Raw genomic sequence first — 22,284 nt, forward strand, 5'->3', positions numbered from 1 at the left:
TAAATGATGGGTGGGCTGGGAAGAGAAATGGTTTGATCTCCAGCCTTCATTTATTTCCAATTCCTGTCAGCGCCGAGGCGTGACAAAAGGTCTCACACAAGCGGAGCTTTCCTAAGTTTGGGATGAATCTTTTCCTCTTTGATATCTGTGACAGTGTAACCATAATCTCCGGAATTAATGGGACATCAGTGGTGTTCAGAACTTTATTTTCACCTGTTTTCTGTGGTCAGTTTATCTGAGACCAATTTGGAGCCATTGTCAGGGCAGGAGTGGAGCAGGAACGATCCCATTTGGGAATTCTGTGCCAAAGGAGTGATGCAAACACACGATGGGATGAGATCTGTGCCTGTGGCTTGTGCCTTCCTGCCTTTCCCCCCGCCAGGGAAGCTGAGCTGTCCCAGTGGGGCATCCCTGGACCACAGAGCAGGCGGAGCAGGAGGTGCAGCTCAGCTTTCCCCACTCCCTGGAAAAGCTTTCAGCCACTCCACAAGCTCCTTTCAGCGAGCAACGCTCTGCAATCAAAGCTCTGCCAACGGTTTAATCATGGAAATGGAGCCAAAAAGTTATAAAGGGCAAAAATAATAATGGAAAAAGCAACCTCCTGGTGGCTGGAGCCAGAGCCCTCCCAGCTGGGCACTGATTGCTGGCTGAGCAGGGCCCCATTGCTGGGGCTCAGTGACACACAGGGGTGGGCAGGGATTTCCATTCTGCACCAGGAATCAGCTGAGATATTCCTTTATTTCCTTTATTTCCTTTATTTCCTTTATTTCCTGGGCACTGGCACAGGCTGCCCACAGGAGCCGTGGCTGCCCCTGGAAGTGCCCAAGGCCAGGCTGGATGGGGCTAAAGAAGAATGATCATCAATATGAAAACAGTCAAAGGTTAAAATAATCCAAGATTTCACCTGGTTAAAAGCACTGCCCCCCTGGATTCATTTTATAACCAGCAGAGTGATCACTAAGGCAAGACAAGAAGAGGAGAGTTTACCCAGGGTGAGAAAGGGACTGCTGGGGGGGACAGGATGAACATTTGCCAGTTAAAAACACAGCCTGAATAAACCTCAATAAATCAGTCTGAACATCTCTAAAACCTCCTGGTCCCAGGAAGCTCCTGAAGATCTCTGTGATTAAAGAGTTTCAGAGTGAAAGAGGCCAAAGGAAGAGCAGCAAAACCCCACAAATATCCCAGCAGACGGATCCCTGCCCTCAGTGAGGCACCAGCAAACCCCTCCAACCTTCCCCAGGCTGCCAAAACCATCCCCAGCTCCTCCTTCCTCCTGTGCCATCAGCCTCGGGCCCTGCTCCCCCAGAAGGGGTCAATGGGCTGCTGTTATTACACAGGGACACACACATTATCCCCTAAAACCCCACTGCTCCCCCTGCCACACCACAACCCAAATCCTGCGGGCTCAGCTTCCAGCCAGCAGCGAGAGCACCACCGTTTGCTCAGCCAGAAAAGCAATAAAATGTAATAATTCAAAATAAACTCAGATTTCCCTTTCGTGATCCTGGCAGACAAAGGAAGAGCTGCAGGCTGCTGAAGGGGCTGTGCGAGTTTGGAGGCAGAGAATTGCAGAATTATGGAATATCCTGAGCTGGATGTTCATCATTCCCACGCCTGGCCCTGCACAGCCCCCCCAGGATCCCACCCTGTGCCCAGCACGCTCTGGGGGCAGAACCTTTCCCTAAAATCCAACCTAACCCCCCCTGGCCCAGCTCCAGCCATCCCTGTCCTGTCCCAGGGGCTGGATCTCCCTGTGCCCCCCTCGGGGGGTTTGCACACTCCAGCAGGGATGTGCAGCTTTTAAACACTAATTCCAACCTAAGGGGGCAAAGGGATTTTCACTGAAGGATTTCTGCCACACACAAAGTGCCAAGAAAAGAATTGCAGACTAGAAAATTAGAGGTAAAACCTCATCACTGCTCCTTACAGGCAAAATGAGAATATTAGAGGGTTGTGACAGGTAAACAGTGATATACCTGTTGCTGCTTGTGCTGTCACAGGAACTAAATAAAAGAGCTGTAATGATTTGAGATGATTTCTTATAACTGCATTTTTCCTTTTGGAGAATTCCACAGGTTCAGTCTCTCTCCAGTGAGCCTGAATGACAGATTTACATCGTTTTCCCAAGATAGTTATTAAAATAATTTCCCTTGACAGTTCTCTGGCTGCATCACTCCCCCTCCTCTGTATCCCAACCATATGGCTCTGCTTACTTCCCATTTTGAGTGTTTTGCTCTGATGTGGAAAGCAGCTCCTGGTCCTTTCAGCCCCAGTTCTCTCCCACCCATTCCAGGAGCACAGACCCACAGAATTTTGGGAGCTGGAAGGGACCCCCAAGGACCAAATCCTCAGGGAATTCCACCCCGGAGCTGCTCCAGGGCTGGAGCCCCTCTGGAGCCAGGCTGGGAGAGCTGGGGGGGCTCACCTGGAGAGGAGAAGCTCCAGGGAGAGCTCAGAGCCCCTTGCAGGGCCTGAAGGGGCTCCAGGAGAGCTGGAGAGGGACTGGGGACAAGGGATGGAGGGACAGGACACAGGGAATGGCTTTAAGCTGGAAGTGGATAGATTTAGATGGATATTGGGAAGGAATTCCTGGTTGGCAGGGTGGGGAGAGGTTGGTATGGAATTCCCAGAGCAGCTGGGGCTGCCCCTGGATCCCTGGCAGTGCCCAAGGCCAGGCTGGATGGGTTTGGAGCAGCCTGGGACAGTGGGAGCTGTCCCTGCCATGGCTGGGGTGGCTCTGGGTGGGGTTAAAGGTCCCTCCCAGCCCAAACCAGTCCAGGATTTTATGAACCTGCAGCTCAATTGCACAAATTCCCCTTGGATGACACTGCCTTCCCCATCCCTTTCTCCTCACCTCACTGCAGAGCCCAGGGACCCCAGCACGGCCCCTCAGGCCCTGATGTGATTTCCACTGGAAGCAGCTGCTCTTCCCTGAGAGAATTCCCTGAGGGAATTCCCTGAGAGAATCCCTGAGAGAATCCCCTGAGAGAATTCCCTGAGAGAATTCCCTGAGAGAATTCCCTGAGAGAATCCCTGAGAGAATCCCCTGAGAGAATTCCCTGAGAGAATTCCCTGAGAGAATTCCCTGAGAGAATTCCCTGAGAGAATTCCCTGAGAGAATTCCCTGAGGGAATCCCTGCCCCCAGGGATGGAACCCCCCTGTTCTGTTTGAATCAGACAGGAGGGGGAGGGAGGTGCCAGCCCCATGCAAGGCCAGCAGTGCAGCTTTTCCTGCAGGATGTGTGCTGCAGTGCACAGCCATCCTCACTGCTCAGGTGCTGCTGGCCCTCGTTCCTCTGCTTGCTTTGTCCCTGAGGCTTCCCCTGCTCTGTCCCCATCTCCCCTCACGGATTCCAGAGCCCTCTCAAATCCATCATTTGGAGCTGGAAGCCTCTGTCACAAGCACTCTCACTCTGATGTCAGTGGGACATTACAGAGGTGCATTCCCTGGTCCATCACCCCATTCCTCCACTGAAATCCCTGCTGAGCCCCCCTGGGACCCCCACAGTCCCCCCAGGCTGTCCCTACAGCCGTTCCCTGCTACATTTTGCACAAGCTGTGCTCCCAGCTCGCAGCAGTTTGCTCTGGCTGTCTCTGGTTGTTGGAAAAGAAAGGCAGGACCGGTGGTGTTTGCATCGCTCCAGCACGGAGATGTGGCTGCCCAGCCCAACCCTCCTGGGACGGGATCCCCTCTCTGCCAGGCTGGGCTTTGCAGGGCTCAGCACTAAAATTAACGTTCAAATGGAATTATTCAGCTCCTGTTGGCAGGTGATGGTGGTGAGATGATGGATCTCTGCCTGTACAGAACACAAATACATCCTGAGCAACCTCCCAGCACCTCCACTCACTCCAGGGGACCAAAGCTTGTTCCCTGGATTAAGTCACTGGACACGAATTTATTCAGTATTTATTTTTGTTCTCACCACAGAGCCTAGAAATTAGTAATGATTATCTAACACTGAAACCTGGAATTGCTTTCCACATTATTAATTCCTCCTCCTGAGCTGCTGCAGAGCTGCCCCCATCCCACAGAAATGTGTTGGGAGTGGTGTGATTTAATCTTCCCGACATTGCATCACATGGGAACCGCTGGTGTTAATGGGGATTAATGGCACCATTAATATTCATATTCCGAATTCCTGTCACAGGTGGCCTGCCCAGCAGGTCTGGATGCCTGACCAGAGGCAGCACAGGGAGAATTCCAGAGAATTCCACAGCACCCAGCAGCTTCCAGATGCTTTTCTCCCGGAAAACCAGCGGGATTTTGGGATTTTCGCTTCTTCCCAGCAGGGGCCCAGCCCAGCCTCAGCTGCTGATGGGGAAAGTGACACTTTGAGTGGGGCACTGTCCCCAAAACGGGATTTTAGCGGGGTTTTAGTGCAGGAGAACGAGCAGCAGCTCCATCCCTGCACTAACAAAGGCTGGGAGAACACATTCCCACAGTTCAGCTTTGGAATGGCAGCGATGGCTCCAGCCCCAGCTCCTGTTGGGGTGACAGATCCAGCTCCAGCTCCTGTTGGGGTGACAGATCCTGCCCCAGCTCCTGTTGGGGTGACAGATCCAGCCCCAGTGACAGTGGGGTGACAGATCCAGCCCCGGTGACAGAAGGTGGCAGTGGGGTGACAGATCCAGCCCCAGGAACAGTGGGGTGACAGATCCAGCCCCTAAAAGCCACATCCTGATGGGGGCCAGGATTCCCCTGGGACATGGCCCTGGGGCAGAGTGCCAGGAGCTTCCCTGGAACTGGTGAAACCCCGTGGATGTGCTTTGCTCCCCTCTGGACAGTAATTCCATCTGTGATCCATGAGGAGAGAGCCACAGGAACAGCCCCAGGAGCCCTTGGTGTGCCCAGGCTGACCCAAAGGGGAGCACCAACCTGCTGGAAATCACAGAACCACGGGATCCCACATGGGTCTGTTAAAATTCATCTCATTCCTCCCCCGTGCCATGGCAGGGACAGCTGCCACTGTCCCAGGCTGCTCCAAACCCATCCAGCCTGGCCTTGGGCACTGCCAGGGATCCAGGGACAGCCCCAGCTGCTCTGGGAATTCCATGCCCACCCTGCCAGGGAAGTGCTGTCACAGTCAGGTTATCCCCAATAAATCCCCCCAAATAACAAAGGCAATGCAAATGCGTCCATGGGGCAGTGAGAGCCCCACAGCACAGAAATAAAGGTTTCCACAAGATCTCAGGGATGCCAGGGCGTGTCCTGGAGGTTGTTTCCCACCCTGTGAGCGAGCAGGAGCAGCTTGTTTCCAGAAATCAATGGCAGCTTTAACAAGGAATGATTTCTTGTTCCTAAAGGGCTCTGGCTGTCTGTGCTGAGCAGAGTTATGAAGGAAATAATTGGCCATAGCTTTCAAACCCCAAACCTGGGCCCAGCAAAGTTCCACTCAGAGATTGCTTTTATCACATCCAGGGATTTGGGAATATTTATGGCCAAAATATTTGGGTGTGCTGACTCCATCCAATTCAGTGGGAGCACAAAACAAAGCCTCTGCTTTGAAGGGTTTTGAAGACTTTTTCTCCAAACCAACCCTTTCACTGTGTAATGGAACTTGTGTTAATTACAATTCTTTTTGCCAGGATCTGTTTTACATAACAAAGCTAATCTGCCAACTATTAAGGAAATTTCCCCCTTTTCTCTTACAGATGATAGGAGGGGAAATAATATCATATTTTAAATGCAAAGTGGAGATGATTAAAATTGCAGTCTAAATAAAATAAGAACATTTCTGAATCCTAGAGACAACAAAACAAGTAATCCACAGGGGTCAAGAGAATAACTCTCTTACAATTCTCTACTTGAGCCTTTGGTATTACAAAGCTTTTTCTAAGTAAGCAATTTTTAGCTGTTTATTCTGCTGGCTGTATCGTCTCCAGCACCGCTGGCCTTGAGGCAGGTTTGGAATCAGAGGCTTAGGAACGCTCTGGTTTTATCCAGCTCCTGAAGTGCCTCTTTATCCATTCAAATCTGCACACTCACATTCAAATTCACGTCTCTCTCCTGAGATTTTTGTTTAATCCTTTCCTTATAAACCAACATATTAACCTGAAGGGAGAAATGTTCAAAACATCAGGTGGGGGGGGATAAAAAAAAATAAAAAAAAAAAAAGCCAAAATGTGCAGTGAAAGAGGAGGTTCTGTGCCTGCATCTCCTCGAGCACAGCATTCAAAATTCACCCATGGGGCTGTGCTGGGCTGCCTGCTCGGATTCCCAGCTTTCATCTGAGTAGCTGGGATAAAAGACCTGTGATAAGTGGGTATAATAGGAGCTGGAGTCATATTATGGGATTGCATTACGAATCAATGCTCTGTGGTTTGATTTTGCTGTAGTTTCCCCGTCTGGAGCTAAAGATCTTGTGCTATTTTATTGTCCTGACGTGCAGGAGACGGAGCCCGGCAGTTTCAGTCTCTGGTTTTGCATTGTGCTGGTGCTGGAAGAAGATTCCTCAGAGATCTCCCTGCCAGACCTGCTCCCAGGAGCCACCATGGAATGGCACAGCGCTGGCTTTGAAGGAAACACAGAATCAGGGAATCAGGGAATCGCTGAGTCCTTCGGGCTGGAAAAGCCCTCCCAGAGCCTGGAGTCCAAACCGTTCCCCCAGCCCTGCCCTGTGTCCACAAAGCCTCAAAGGGCTTGGAAACCTCTCCAGGGCTGGACAGCTTTTCCAGGGAAAACCCCTCCTGATCTCCAGCCCAAAGCTCCCCTTTGCCCTTGTCCTGTCCCCAGAGCTGTCCCCTCCTGTCCCCGAGCCCTGCCAGGGAAGGGAACCACGGCCTTTGCTGCCGTGGAATCTTTGGGTGGACAACTGCAGGTTTTCCTCACACCTTTAGGGAAGCTGTGCAATCAAAGATCCACTCCTTCAAATGGAGATTTTCCTGGCAGGAAACATTCAATCCCAACCCTTTAAAGCTGCCTTTCAAATTCCTCCCAATTCAGTCCCACAGGATGAATCTGCCACTTCCCTTCTGGGTTGTTTTCTCAGTCGTCTCCAGAAATATTCCTAAATTAGCTCCATCCATTCTTTTTAAAGACAGGCATTTGCTTCTGCTCCTTCCAACTGGTGGATTTGGCTGCTTGCAAATATCAGATATTGTCATCATCCTCCCTTTACCCCTTCCTAGGCTACAAACTCAAATGGAGCTGTGGGGGGTTGGAAGTGGAGGAGGAGTGTGCAGAGCACAGGAGTGTGTGCAGAACACGAGGAAATGAGGATGTCTCGCTCTTCCAGCGTTGACTGGACCTGAGAAGAGGTTTTTATCCGATGGTGGTGTCTCCAGGAGGATGTTTAGCGTGCCAGAAGCCATGAGCTGCTGTCAGGCTAAAGGGGAGCGGCTGCCCTCGGTCCTTCCCTCAGCCAGGGGGCTCAGCTGGGACACTGAGCTGCTCCAGAGTCCTCCTGCTCCATCCCCTTCCTTCCCAGAAATCCCACAGCCCCTGGCATTCAGACACCAAGGGCTGTTCCAGAGTCCTCCTGCTCCATCCCCTTCCTTCCCAGAAATCCCACAGCCCCTGAAGAATGGTTTGGGGTCCCTCTGGCAGCCTGGGGCTCCCAGGACCTCCCCAGCTGGCTGGATTTGTTTCACTGAGGGAGGTGGATCCTTATTTTGTTTAACCCAAGCATTTTCTCTGGGGGGATGGTTTGGTTTTTTTAGCTTTATCCCACGTTTTTTCCTCCTTCTGCGCCTGGCATTGCCACATAACACAAGAGGTTCCTGAAAGACGCTTTGGACTCTGCTTCAGGCACCTTCAGCGAGAGTCTCAGGGGTCACCAACCATCCCAGGGCATTAATTCAGTGGAACAGAAGCAGCACTCTTCAGGCCCCCCAGGAACTGATCATTTTGTGCCCATTGTCCTCTGCCTGCAGATCCCACAAGGTGGAAATTTCAGGTTTATAATGGAAATTTGGTTGCAGCCGTGACTAAAGCACCTCCAACGTGGCAGAATTATGAGTTTCAGATGAGAGCAGCCCTGCTCCACTGCAGATAAAATATCCCTGATTTCCATCCCTGTAAATGAGATCACCTCCCAACACCAACATTTCCAGTGCCTTGAGCCCGGCAGAGCAGGGAAAAGCACTCAAACCCATTTCAGAGTGAGAGATCCCCCGCAGCTCCTGGGAGGGACGAGGGGGAGGAATTGAATGAATGGATAAAAGGCACAGATCCTGGTGAGAGCACTGGGATCAGCCACTGATGGCACAGCACTGCAGCAGCTGCAGCGAGGCAGCGGCAGGGCCAGGACCCTTCGGGGGTCTCTGTCCCAGGGCAAACCTCCCAGAGCAAACCTCCCTCTCCAGAACTGTTTTCCCATCTTTTCCTCCCTCTGCTGAGCAGGGACAGCATGGTAAGGGCGGCTGGCACCAGCAAGTTAATTTTATAAAGAAAACTGACACCCTGCTCGAGTGCTGGCAATTTAAAAGAGTAATGGATTGTCAGTTTTAGCTGGGAAGTGGTTGTTAGATGATTTTAAAGTCTTTTGCATATTTATTTTGTCCCACTTTAAATAAATTTGGGGAAGATTTATCTCGTTAGCTTCAAATGCAAGTCCCTCTTGGCCTGGCTGAGGAAACAAATTAGACTTCGCAAACATTGCAAAGACTAAATCAATACATTAATATTTAGGGGACATTAAGGGGGTTTATTAAACAGAAAAAGGGCCTAGAGTATTACTTTGGGAACATTATACATGTTTAAATAAAAACCCGAGGTTGTGGTTCCTGACTGAATCTGCAGAAGGCATTTCCAAGGAAAACTGAATTATTCACAGCTCCCGTGTCGGGAGCAGATTCCCACAGGGATGAGGTGGAGGGCACAGGAGAGGGGCTGGGAGCCACAGCAGGGGCTGTCCCGAGCCTGCCCAGCCTGGAGGGATGCAAAGATGTCAAGTGGCTGATGGCAGCAGGGTTTTGTGTCCCTGCTCTGGGTGTTTGGGAGCGCTGGAAGCAGGAGCTGGGCTGCTGTGGGCTGGGGAAGGACAAGGGGACATGGAAGGGACAATGGGGGGACCTGGGGACAGGGGTGGCCCAGGGCTGGGATCTGGTGACCTGTGCCAGCTGTGCACCCTCAGCAGCCAAACCCAGCCCCAAAACCCCCAATCCGGGGTGCCAGAGGGTGCTGGGGCTGCAGCATCTCCACATTCAGAGACACAGGGACACAGCCCTGTCCTTGGGGACACCACGGGCTCAGGCCTGCCTCCCACTGCCACGGTCAGAATCCCATCATCCCAAAGCCCCTCCTGGCTCCTGGTGTCCCTGTCACCCTGTCCTGCTGATTCCCATCATCCCAAAGCCCCTCCTGGCTCCCGGTGTCCCTGTCACCCTGTCCCAGGGTATCCCATGGGAACCACTGTCCCAAACCTCGGCCTCCCTCCCTGCTCAGCCCATCCACAGCAGGATGGGAGCTGGGACAAGGGAGGGACAGAGCCAGGGAAAGGCTCTCAGTGCCAGAGGGCAGGGCTGGATGGGATCTGGGCAGGAATTGTTCCCTAGCAGGGTGGGCAGGCCCTGGGATAGAATTCCCAGAGCAGCTGGGGCTGCCCCTGGATCCCTGGCAGTGCCCAAGGCCAGGCTGGATGGGTTTGGAGCAGCCTGGGACAGTGGCAGCTGTCCCTGCCAGGGTAACAGGATAACTCCTTGTGCCATCCCACGAACCCTCTGGAGCAGGAGTGAACGTTCCAGTCCCTCACAGCAGAGCTCAGGTCAGGCAGAGCAGCCCTGGGTGTGAGCCCCTGGTCCCACTGGGAATACAGATGGATTCAAGGGAGTCCCTGTGGGAAGGCAGAGCTGAGGAGCTGCTGGAGCAGCCCTCCCACACCTGCCCCATCCCCACCTGTCCCCAGCCCAGAGCCCTCAGTGCCAGCTCCAGGGATGGGGATCCAACCCTCCCTGGGCAGTTCCAGGGCCTGGCCCCCCTTTCCATGGGGAAATTCCTGCTGCTGCCCACCCTGAGCTCCCCTGGCCCAGCCTGGGGCCGTTCCCTCTCCTCTGTCCCTGTCCCTGCTCACCCCCCAAGCCGAGCGCTGACGGGTCCTGAGACCTCTCACAAAGGTCACAAAAACACCTGGATGACATTGGAATAAAACAGAGACACGGAGCTCAGGGCTCCAGCCCAGCATTCCTGCAGGAATCCAGAGGTGCCACAGGTAAGGGGAATTGGTCAGGGGGGTGGCTCACCCCGTTATTTCCAGGGGATTTCCAAGTGCCACATGGATTAATAGGGATTGCCAGTTCAATTCTTCTTTTATATTCATTGCTTTATTACTCATAAAAATGCAAAAGAAAATGTTAATGATGATTGCACCAAAGACTAATAAGTTAAAGCCTTAGGTTATACTTTGCATTTCTGAAGATACAAATGCAATTGCTTAATAATTATGCATATTTTTAACTATTGAGTTATTATTTCTCTATATGCTTGTAGTTAGCCTAATTAATTTTAAGCTCCTGTTGATATATTTTACACATGCAATTAATTTCCAACTTGTTTTTTTAGCCCTTGCATGAGGGCATCAATTATTAGGAAGACAATCAAAACCAAGAATTGTTCACTCTGGAACAATACAATAAATATTAAATCTATGTGGAAAAGGAAGGAAGGAAGGAAGGAAGGAAGGAAGGAAGGAAGGAAGGAAGGAAGGAAGGAAGGAAGGAAGGAAGGAAGGAAGGAAGGAAGGAAGGAAGGAAGGAAGGAAGGAAGGAAGGAAGGAAGGAAGGAAGGAAGGAAGGAAGGAAGGAAGGAAGGAAGGAAGGAAGGAAGGAAGGAAGGAAGGAAGGAAGGAAGGAAGGAAGGAAGGAAGGAAGGAAGGAAGGAAGGAAGGAAGGAAGGAAGGAAGGAAGGAAGGAAGGAAGGAAGGAAGGAAGGAAGGAAGGAAGGAAGGAAGGAAGGAAGGAAGGAAGGAAGGAAGGAAGGAAGGAAGGAAGGAAGGAAGGAAGGAAGGAAGGAAGGAAGGAAGGAAGGAAGGAAGGAAGGAAGGAAGGAAGGAAGGAAGGAAGGAAGGAAGGAAGGAAGGAAGGAAGGAAGGAAGGAAGGAAGGAAGGAAGGAAGGAAGGAAGGAAGGAAGGAAGGAAGGAAGGAAGGAAGGAAGGAAGGAAGGAAGGAAGGAAGGAAGGAAGGAAGGAAGGAAGGAAGGAAGGAAGGAAGGAAGGAAGGAAGGAAGGAAGGAAGGAAGGAAGGAAGGAAGGAAGGAGGGAAGGAAGGAGGGAAGGAAGGGAAGGAAGGGAAGGAAAGGAAGGAAAGGAAGGAAAGGAAGGAAAGGAAGGAAGGAAGGCTGGCTCACCTTGCACAGTCAGGTGCACCTGCATGGTCCTGGGTGTGTGCTGGGTCTGCACGGAGCAGGTGTAGGGCCCATCATCCGTCACATCCACGTCCTGGATCTGCAGGCTGTACTCCCTCCTGTTGGCCGTGGCGATGGACACGCGGGGATCCACGGACCACTTGTCACTGCCCGCGAAGATGATGCTGGAGCGGTTCAGCCAGGCCCCTTTGGAGGCTCCATCTTCCAGGTAACACCTGGGGAAAGGGAAGCTGTGAGCACGGGGAGGGAGGAGCTGCTCAGTGCCTCTGGCTGTTGCTGGGTTTGGGCTGGGCACAGCTGTGATTTACAGCGTTGAACTCAGCCTGGGAACCATTTGTTAACTTGGAATCACCCACGCCCCAGAGCCCAGCTTCCAAACAGATGTGTGTGCCTGTGCCTGCTGCTGCTGGGAGAGCCAGGGGAGCAGCAGGAGGAAAACCTCAGATACTCCTGGCCCAGCCCTTTCTCCTGCAGCCTCAGCCCTGAGGGTCAGCAGCAATGTGTGCTCCATGGAAAACTCCTGCCCCGTTCCTGAGGCACAGCCGCCTTCTGCTGCTGACTTCAGGAGCCAGGAGACTCTTCCCAGGAAAACCATCCAGACACAGAGAGTCCAAACCAGCTTCTCCTCAGAGGGTTCACAGAACTTCATATTCCTCCATTCCCCAGTGCCCCAGTGGTTTGGGTGGGAAGGGACCTGACAGCCCATCCCATCCCAGTCCATCCCATGGATCCCATCCCATCCCAGTCCATCCCATCCCATGGGTCCCAGTCCATCCCAGCCCATCCCAGGGTGTCCAGCAGGGACAAGGGAGCTCCTCCGTGGGGCTGGAAGTGAGGGGATGCCAGGACAGGGAGAAGAGGCAGGAGCAGCTTTATTCCAGGAGCTGCTGGAGGAGCCTGAGCCTGCCCGAGGGGTGAGGGGGGTGGAGGATGCCTAAGCCTGGCTCAACACCTCTGTGCTCCAGCTCTCCACATCCAGCACGTGGGGAAAGGCAGAGCAGCGATGGGAGAACGGGCAGAGGAAAACCTGGATGGACCCAGGGCTGTGAGCAGGAAAGTGCAGAGCCAGGAGCCATCGGGAAGAGATGCTGTGGCACTGGGAAATCTGCATCTCCTTCCATAAATTAAGCACTCTTCAGGAAATGGGGAGAATGAATTAGGCAAATTCAGACTCACCCCCGCGCCCACCTTGGAATTTAAGGCTTTGAAACAATTTTAAAAGCTGAAGGAAGGTAATAAGGAGGATAATACAAAGTGCAACAGACTAAGGGGACTTTTTTATTTTATAAAGAGCTTTCTACATGAAGGAAATCCAGGAGAAGAAGGGGATGCAATAGAGCTCATCCCTTTGATGAAACATTAAAATAGCACAGCCATAGAAAGTGGAGGGAGGAAATGGTGATTTGGTGGCTTAAGCATCTGGCAGCATTGTTTAAGTGGAAAATGACATTCCATTCAGGAATAAGAAAACTGGAAACATCAGGCTGAAATTGTTCAGAAACAAAGCCTGAGAATAACCATTCATTTAATTAATGATCTCAGCGTTAAATCTGAAAGGGTTCTGAGAGAAGCTGTGGGATAAAAATTCCCCATTTATAGAGCAGAGGAATGGGATGTCACCGGGAAGTGGCACTTTGAGGTTGGGATCCCTGCAGGAGGAGTTCTGTAGGGTCTGGTCCCATCCAGGGAAGGCAAGGAGCCTCTTTCAAAGTCCTGTGAACGTTTTGAACTGGATTCTAATGAACAGCAGGGTGGGAGAGGCAGAGAAAGCTCCAATTCATGGAGGTTTTTCTACCACGTGTTTCTTTCCCACTGTATTTCTGCAGCAGCTGGATCCAGTCCATCACAGCCAGGCTGAGCAGCCGGGGCTGGGGGAGCTGTCCCCGCTCCCTGGCGTGGAATGAGATGAGATTTATGGTCCCTCCCAACCCAAACCACTCCAGGACTCCATTGAATCTCCATTTCTGAAGAGTTAAGGTTTTAGCCAAGAGTTAGAAGCAATTTATAATGATCAAGATGTAAGTCAGATGAGAAAATGGCAGGTTAATGATTATTAGATGCTTAAGCCAGAGCTAATTGTTCTATTGTTGATAGAAGTGCAGTGAGTGGTTCTGGGAGCAGAGGGAACCCAGGGAGAGCAAGGGCAGCACCTGGGCTCTGCCCCAACCCATCACCAGCAGGGCCTGGATCCTGCCAGAGCTCACACTCACCTGAGGAAAACATTCCTGACTCCCCTGGATCCTGCCAGAGCTCACACTCACCTGAGGAAAACATTCCTGACTCCCCTGGATCCTGCCAGAGCTCACACTCACCTGAGGAAAACATTCCTGACTCCCCTGGATCCTGCCAGAGCTCACACTCACCTGAGGAAAACATTCCTGACTCCCCTGGATCCTGCCAGAGCTCACACTCACCTGAGGAAGACTTTCCTGGCTCCATCCCTTGAGGCCACTGACCCAAGTCCAGCCCAGCCACCCAAACCAAGAGAAGAACTGAGCAGGGTGAGGGACCCACGGGCTCATTTTAATGCTGAGTGGGGATGGGAGGTGCTGGGGGTGGCCAGATGGGTTGGAAGGTGTGGATGGATGGGGATGGAAGGGTTGGGGAACAAACAGAGGGAGGAGAACCTTGTTTGGGGCCTTTTGGGGACAATGCCCTGCTGCCCACCGGTGAATAAACATCCCTTTGGAACTTTAATTAGTGATCATTGTCCGAGATCGCATTTACCATTTCATTAATTGCACTGTCCCACTGTTTATTCACACTCACACAATCCAGAGCTTGGAGGGAAGTGTTAGTGCTGTGAATTCTTCACACAGGAGAGAAAAGCCTCCTCCTCCTCCTCCTCCTCCTCTCCCTGCACACAAACCCGACTGCACCAACTCCTGCTCTCCCTGTGTGGCTTGCCAGGAAAAGCCAGCCTTCCTCAGAAAGAATTCCCAGCATCTCTGAGGTTGGAAAAGACCTCTGGGACCACAGGGTGGGATGGGCTGGGCTTTGTGGTCCTGGGACATCCCCAGCACCCGCAGCACCCACAGCATCCACAGTTCCTGCAGCTCCTGCAGCACCCACAGCATCCACAGTTCCTGCAGCTCCTGCAGCACCCACAGCATCCACAGTTCCTGCAGCTCCTGCAGCACCCACAGCATCCACAGTTCCTGCAGCTCCTGCAGCACCCACAGCTCTCCCCTGTCCCCAGCCCTGTCCCTGGGAGCTGCTCTGGGATGCTGCACACTTTGTCTGGAACCTTCCCCAGAGCGGTTTCCAGCTCCAGCAGCAGCCAATATCCTGTATTTTCCCACCACCCACGTGGGATGTGATGGATGAAGTGCATATTTACCCCGTGGAAGCAGCGATCAAATGATTCATCTCAGAAATGTTTTCTAATCTAACAAATTTAATCCCTTTCTGTTTGCAAATCTCCTCCCAGTGCTGGAGCCCCAGTCACTGCCTGCAGCTCTCCTGCAGGACACTGAGCTCCCCTTCCCCCAGTCTCTGGCCATCAGAGCCTGCACTGGATTTTAAACAGAGGAAAACCAGGAATTTTACTGTTGAAAGGAGGGCTTGGCCTCTCCCCCAAACCTCCACAGTTTCCCGAGGAAGAGCAGCCTTTCCACCCATGGTTTGTGTGAGCCCGGGCATCTCCTGCCCCAGGGCAGCAGCTCCAGCACAGCACCACGAGCTTCAACAAAAATAAACCAGTAAAAGCCTTCTGTGGTATAGAAATGGATAATTCGGTTTTCTTTCTATGTCTACATAAGTAAATAAAAACTGGTTACATATATTGAGTGAGCAGGGGCTGCAGCAGGGACAGCTCGAGAGGAAAAGGACAATCTGCAAAGGAACCAAGTGGGGAAATCAGAGCCCACCCTGGCGAGATCGGAGTACAAACAACACAGTGATTCACATCTGATAGCAGACTGGTGTGATCCTTCACATCTGATAGCAGACTGGTGTGATCCTTCACATCTGATAGCAGACTGGTGTGATCCTTCACATCTGATAGCAGACTGGTGTGATCCTTCACATCTGATAGCAGACTGAGGTGATTCTTCATATCTGAGATCAGACTGGTGTGATCCTTCACATCTGAGATCAGACTGGTGTGATTGATCCTTCACATCTGATCTCAGACTGATGTGATTCCTCACATCTGATCTCAGACTGATGTGATTCCTCACATCTGATCTCAGACTGATGTGATTGATTCCTCACATCTGATCTCAGGGCTGATGTGATTCCTCACATCTGATCTCAGGCTGATGTGATTCCTCACATCTGATCTCAGGGCTGATGTGATTCTCCCAGCCCACACATCTCAATACTCAGTTCCAGTAATTCCCTCCTCCCTCAGAACTTCCCTCACAAACCAAACACAGAATATCTCCAGATCGTGCATCTCAATACTCAGTTCCTGTAAAGCCACTCAAACCCTTTCCTGCCTTCTTGGAAATCTAATTAACAAACTTACAATAAATAAGAATATGCAACAGACTCAGAGAGGAAGAACTGTGCAGCCCCAGGCTATAGAAACCAGATAAAAACCCATTGCTACAGAAGATTTTTTGTGAACTTGGGGGAGTCAGGAGGGTAAGAACTGATTCAGAGTTCACCCAGTGCCTATTCCTGGGCTTAACACTTTAACCTTAACTGTGATCATGGTTGTTCCTCTTTTTTGGACAAATTTTTCACAAATTTTTCATTAATTTATTATTAATAAATTTGTCTGTACTTCATTTATAACACTTCCAACAGCAGTCTCTGAGAAATCATTCATTGAAAGGATGCCCAACAGTAAAAACTGCAAATATCAGTGGCCTTCCTTCTCTTTTTCCCTTCCTCTCTTCCCCTTTCCTCCCTTTCCCTGTGTTGTTTTTATTAAACTCCCTGCACATCACAGCAGCACTTCCTGCAATGGCATTTTTAAAATCTATGCACAGAACCAATTATTTTTAGCAATTAATAATAACACTGCAGCACAACTGAAGTAAGCATAACAGTCATTAAACAAAAGTGACTTTTGCTCCTTTTACCTTCCCATGGCTTGGGAAAGTATTGATGAAACCATGGCTGAACTCAGCAGAGAATTCTTCTATATTTAAATTTGGGAGATGGAAAAAAAGCACAATTTCTTTTTTAACTGATGATTGTAATCAGAAATTCCCCACACAACAAGCATAAAAAATAGATTTTAATGTTAACTGTCATACATGGCTGAGGGCACTTTATTATTTTTCCAATCATTATTAATGGGGATGATCTTCTGTAATTTGTAAGTACAGAAAATATAGTCTCACCCAGCTTCCCTCAAGTTTTTAATCCTCTTTTTTTTTTAATGCCTCCTACTTTCCCAGCTCTCTAGTCTATTATTCCACCATAATTAAAACAGAGATCCATTAATCTTTGTAAAAAAACAGTTCTTCCAGTTGCTTAATTAAAACTGCAGAGGGGCTGTGCTCCAGGAGGCTCCCGGGGCTTGGATCCCAGCTGAAGGACATGGAATGCACCCCAGCCTCCCCTGCTCATAAATCCCAGCAATGTGGGACATCCCTGTGCCCAAAGAGCCCGGGACCCCCCCTGGGGCTGCAGCTGGAAGTGCTCGGGCACTGCCTGAAAGGTGAGAAACCTCAGGATAAATCTCAGAATTCTGGAATGGTTTGGGTTGGGAGAGACCTCAAATCCCACCCATCCCAGCCCAGCCATGGCAGGGACAGCTGCCACTGTCCCAGGCTGCTCCAAACCCATCCAGCCTGGCCTTGGGCACTGCCAGGGATCCAGGGGCAGCCCCAGCTGCTCTGGGAATTCTATCCCAGGGCCTCCCACCCTGCCAGGAGGGATTTGTCCCTAATCTCCTCTCTGACCCTGCCTCCCTTGGCTTTAAAGTCATTTATGTTATTGATCCTTTTGCTTTTTGTTCAGAATTTGCTTTCTCTCATCTGCTGTGGCTCAAAGCCTGGAATTCTGCACAGAACCGAACCTTGCCCTGCTGCTCATTCCCCCCCGGGTCTGGATTTTATTTGCAGAACTGGTTTGATTCCATCGGTGCCTCAGGGAGCTGATGCCTCTCTGGCCCAGCTGGGCAGGACAGTGGTGCTGGACAGTCCTGGCTGTCCCCAGCCCATCCCTGGCTGTCCCCAGAGCCCAGCTCAGCCTGTCCCCAGAGACCATCCCTGGCTGTCCCCAGAGCCCATCCCTGGCTGTCCCCAGCCCATCCCTGGCTGTCCCCAGAGCCCAGCTCAGCCTGTCCCCAGAGCCCATCCCTGGCTGTCCCCAGCCCAGCCCTGGCTGTCCCCAGCCCATCCCTGGCTGTCCCCAGAGCCCAGCTCAGCCTGTCCCCAGAGCCCATCCCTGGCTGTCCCCAGAGCCCATCCCTGGCTGTCCCCAGCCCATCCCTGGCTGTCCCCAGAGCCCATCCCTGGCTGTCCCCAGAGCCCATCTCTGGCTGTCCCCAGCCCAGCCCTGGCTGTCCCCAGCCCAGCCCTGGCTGTCCCTGAGCCCATCCCTGGCTGTCCCCAGAGCATCCCTGGCTGTCCCCAGCCCAGCCCTGGCTGTCCCCAGCCCAGAGCTGCTGCTGCTGCCCCAATCCCGCTTTCCTTGTGGAATTCCAGCTGTTCCAGGCCTGAGAGGGAGCAGCTGGAGCCAAGGGAGGTGCTGGGGGTGGCAGAGCACGGGAATTGCTCCAGGAAGGGAGGCTGGTGACCAGAAAGGTTTAGTGGGGTTAAACATCTCAATCCTAAACAGCTTCTGCTTCCCCAGGAAGCGTTTATCAGTGGGATGGAAATGTCCCGTGTCCTGCAGAGGGAGACTGCTCCGTCCTGAGCGTGGACAGAGAAACTGCTGCTGCCACAACTGCACAAAATTCATTTGTTGTTTCTAATTATACAAAAATATCCCCCCTCTCCCCTTCACAGATGTATTTTCATACTGAAAGGGACAAAACACTGCGGTGTAAAGCTCAGAATTTTTAGTCATTAATCACTTCCTTCATGGGAGTCCATGTTATTTTCTCTTTGAAGGCTCAGAAATAATATCCCACACCCCTGTTGGTGTGAGAGCCTTGGTTTCAGCTTCAGAGAGTGACTCCCAAATTCATCACATTATTTGAAATATTAAAAAGAGTCTGGCTGCTGCATTTGATATTTATTAATTCCTGGAGATTTATGATAGAGAAACACTGACTTCCAGAAATTATGACGAAGACATTACCAATGCAGAAAAGTAAGGAAACAATTCATCACAAGGCTTTGCCGTTATGGTTTTACACTTTTCCCAAGGGAAAGGGGTCTTGGAAGATTTGGAAGCCAATTGTGTTTATTTTATATGAGTACCAAAGTCAGAGGATTTTTCTGACTTTTACCACAGAAAACCGAAACACAAATTAAAGGAATAAAAAGCACCATAAGCTCTGAGACCACAGCAAGGCAAACGTCTGGAGAAGGAGAAAACATTTCCCGTTACTTCCCAAATTTCCAATATCCCAGCGCGTCACTGAGGGCCTTTAGCATCCAGAAATATCCAGCTGGATCAGAGCAGTCATTAAATGTCTTCATGTCAGTTTTGGAACACTTCCATTGGTCCTTATTTTTAATTCCCAAAGGAAAGGCAGGTTTCCTTCCCAGCCAGCAGCCCTTTCCATGGGGAAATTCCTGCTGCTGCCCACCCTGAGCTCCCCTGGCCCAGCCTGGGGCTGTTCCCTCTCCTCCTGGAGCAGATCCCAAATCCCCCCGGCTGTCCCCTCCTGCCAGGGACTTGTGCAGAGCCAGAAATTCCCCCTGAGCCTCCTTTGCTCCAGGCTGAGCTTTCCCAGCTCCCTCAGGGATTCTCCAGCCCCTTCCCAGCTCCCTCAGGGATTCTCCAGCCCCTTCCCAGCTCCCTCAGGGATTCTCCAGCCCCTTCCCAGCTCCCTCAGGGATTCTCCAGCCCTTTCCCAGCTCCCTCAGGGATTCTCCAGCCCCTTCCCAGCCCTTTTCCCTGGACTCAGCCCAGCCCCTCGGGGTCAGGTTTGTCCTGAGAGCCCCAGAGCTGCAGGCAGGGTTTGAGATGGGGTCTCAGCATTTCAGCACAGGGAGAACAGAGGGAGGAGAAGCTGCAGGCAGAGGTGTGGCTGCTCCTGCTGATCAGCAGAGCTGGGCTCCATTCACCTCTTCTCTCCCAGGCTCCAGGGATTTCTCAGTATTCCTGCTCTCCCTGAAAAGGCTTTCATCGCTATCAAAGCTTAATGAAGGAAAAACCTTTCCAGGTGCAAACAGGTTGGGTTTTGCAATCTCCTCATAATGGTATCTCCAGTGTGAGAGGGGAGGACAGACAGGAGGGAGATAATTGTGTGCTGGGCCACGTCCTTTAGCAGATCAGCCTTGACCTGGGACCCTTCCCTGCACAGGTGATGCCAACCCTGCCCCACAGCTCCTCCAGGCTGGTTTAAATAAAATAATAGAGTTAATGGCAGCAGCAAAACTACCTGGAGAGGTGTAATTCATCACGGCGTGTTCCATGCCATTATCTTAAAAACATCCAGTGTAGTAATCACTTGAAGGAGTGATAACACATAATTGTGTGTTCTCTGAAATTATAGGTGAATGGGAGTTGCAGCTAATGAGAGCCAAATAGCAGCTCAGGAGCTGCAGTGATTACAGCAGATGTGGTGATGAATGCATTTATTATTGGGCTATTGCAAAGCTTTTTATAGCAGAGCCAGCACGTTTATAAATAAATAACCAGCCCCACAGGTCTGCCCAAGCAGAGCTCTGGGTGCAGAAATGCTCCAAAGCTGGCTGAGAACAAACCAAAGGAGTCCAGATGCCACCCAAACACTTCCAGCCATGGGGACCCAGGCACTGCTTCATCCCCGCTCCCAAAGGACGCGCTGCTGTGGCATGGAAAGCCCAGGGGAGAGGTTCTGGAGCCCTTTGCAGCCACAGCTGCTGTCCTGCAGCTTGTCCTGCAGCACTGGGAGCTGGGGAACCTCTCCCCAGCGCTGGGAACCAGCCAGGAGACATGGCAGGAGCAGCTCCTGACCCCTCAGGAGCTGGGGAACCTCTCCCCAGCGCTGGGAACCAGCCAGGAGACACAGCAGGAGCAGCTCCTGACCCCTCAGGAGCTGGGGAACCTCTCCCCAGCAGTGGGAACCAGCCAGGAGACACAGCAGGAGCAGCTCCTGGCCCCTCAGGAGCTGGGGAACCAGCCAGGAGGCACAGCAGGAGCAGCTCCTGGCCCCTCAGGAGCTCAGGCTCTGCCCCAGAGCCAGGATGACCCACGGCAGATCTTTGCTCTCTGGCAGGCACAGCAGATTCCCCACAAGTGTCCCCCAGCAGGTCACTGGATAACAATCCGTGTCACAGAGAGCTGCTGGCACACACGGCCATTCCTGCAATTCCAATCTTGTCAGAATATTTCAGGAGCAATCTCCAACCCCCGGAGGAATGAAAACAAAATTTCAAAATACCAGAGGCTCTCATGAAATAGAATTGCGTGCCCAAACTCATGACTGAATGCCTTGATTTGTCTCCCTTTTTCCAGGGTTGATCCATGATTTCATCTGGGCTTATCTCCCAGAACATTTACTTTGTTGATATACCACTGGTTGGAATATTAGTGATAAATAATAAAAGAAGGCAAATTTAATTGTGCTGCACTCTTTGACTACAATGAATCTTTCAGGAGAATCACAATGATCTCTTGATTTACAAGAGCAGGAACTGGTTGTGGATGGATGATGTAAATACAGGGACTTGGCACAGATGGCTCGGGCCGTGTTTGCCAGCAACAGTCAGATTTTTGGATGAACCTCCCAGCTGCTTGCTCCAGATTAATGCATTATTAATAACACGATTGAACAGCTCCTGGGGGTGGATCCAGGCAGGAAGGAGCCCCTCTGGACCAGCCTGGCAGGGCAGCACTGGGGAGGGGTCACAGGGATGGATGGGGAGGGGTCCAGGGGATGGATGGGGAGGGTCACAGGGATGGATGGGGAGGGGTCACAGGGATGGATGGGGAGGGGTCCAGGGGATGGATGGGGAGGGTCACAGGGATGGATGGGGAGGGGTCCAGGGGATGGATGGAGAGGGGTCACAGGGATGGATGGGGAGGGTCACAGGGATGGATGGGGAGGGGTCCAGGGGATGGATGGGGAGGGTCACAGGGATGGATGGGGAGGGGTCCAGGGCTGGGTGGAGAAGGATCCCAGGGACGGATGGGGACAGGTCCCGGGGCTGGCACTGTCCTTCCCCTGCCATCTCTGCTCCATCCAGCCAAAAAACACCGACCACCCAAAAAACACTTGACCACCCAAAAAACACCAAGCACCCAAACCAACACTGAGCACCCAAAACACACTGACCAGCCAAAAAAACCAGACCAGCCAAACCAACACTGACCACCCAAACATTGAGCACCCAAACACTGAGCACCCAAACATTGAGTACCTATACAAACATTGAGCACTTAAGCAATCATTGATCACCTAAACAATCATTGAACACCCAAACAAACACTGAGCACTTAAACATTGAGTACCTAAACAATCACTGAACACTTAAATATTGAGCACTTAAAAAATCCTTCAGCACCTAAACAATCATTGAGTACTTAGACACTCATTGAGCACCTAAACAAACATTGAGCACCTCTACAACCACTCAGCCCCCAAACAAACACTGAACAATCCCTCACTGATTGCCCAAAAACCCCTCACTGACCACCCAAACTTCCTCTGCCTGTCTGTGTGTAATTAGCTTTATAATTCCTGGGAAAGGCCCTGGAATCCCTCCCCAGCTGATTGCCCTTCCTGCTCCCAGGCACTGACAACATTTGCACAGCCCTGTGCACCGAGGGGCAGCTCTGGAGCATCCCTTGGTTCCCAGAGCACTTCACCTAAAAACATCTTTATAATAGCAACAACCTCTGGGAATTCTCTTTTCTCTTTATGGTTTCCCTCTGAAGAGAACACAACCAGTCTCCTTATTCACGTTCAAAATAAGCCATC

The 22,284-nt window shown here is 51.5% G+C and overlaps 1 protein-coding gene across 3 annotated transcripts in view; it reads right to left on the minus strand.

The window, feature by feature from the left end:
• NEGR1 (neuronal growth regulator 1) overlaps positions 1 to 22,284 on the minus strand; it is a 171,374-nt gene that overhangs the window by 79,413 nt on the left and 69,677 nt on the right. For all 3 annotated transcript variants that reach the window (XM_086841498.1, XM_086841497.1, XM_086841499.1), the window contains exon 2: positions 11,286 to 11,518. In XM_086841498.1, the coding sequence (XP_086697624.1) occupies positions 11,286 to 11,518 (233 nt within the window). The remainder of the gene's footprint in view (positions 1 to 11,285; positions 11,519 to 22,284) is intronic.

The sequence above is a fragment of the Cyanistes caeruleus genome, chromosome 9 (genome assembly GCF_971803275.1).
Source record: "Cyanistes caeruleus chromosome 9, bCyaCae1.hap1.1, whole genome shotgun sequence".
Classification (NCBI taxonomy): domain Eukaryota; kingdom Metazoa; phylum Chordata; class Aves; order Passeriformes; family Paridae; genus Cyanistes; species Cyanistes caeruleus.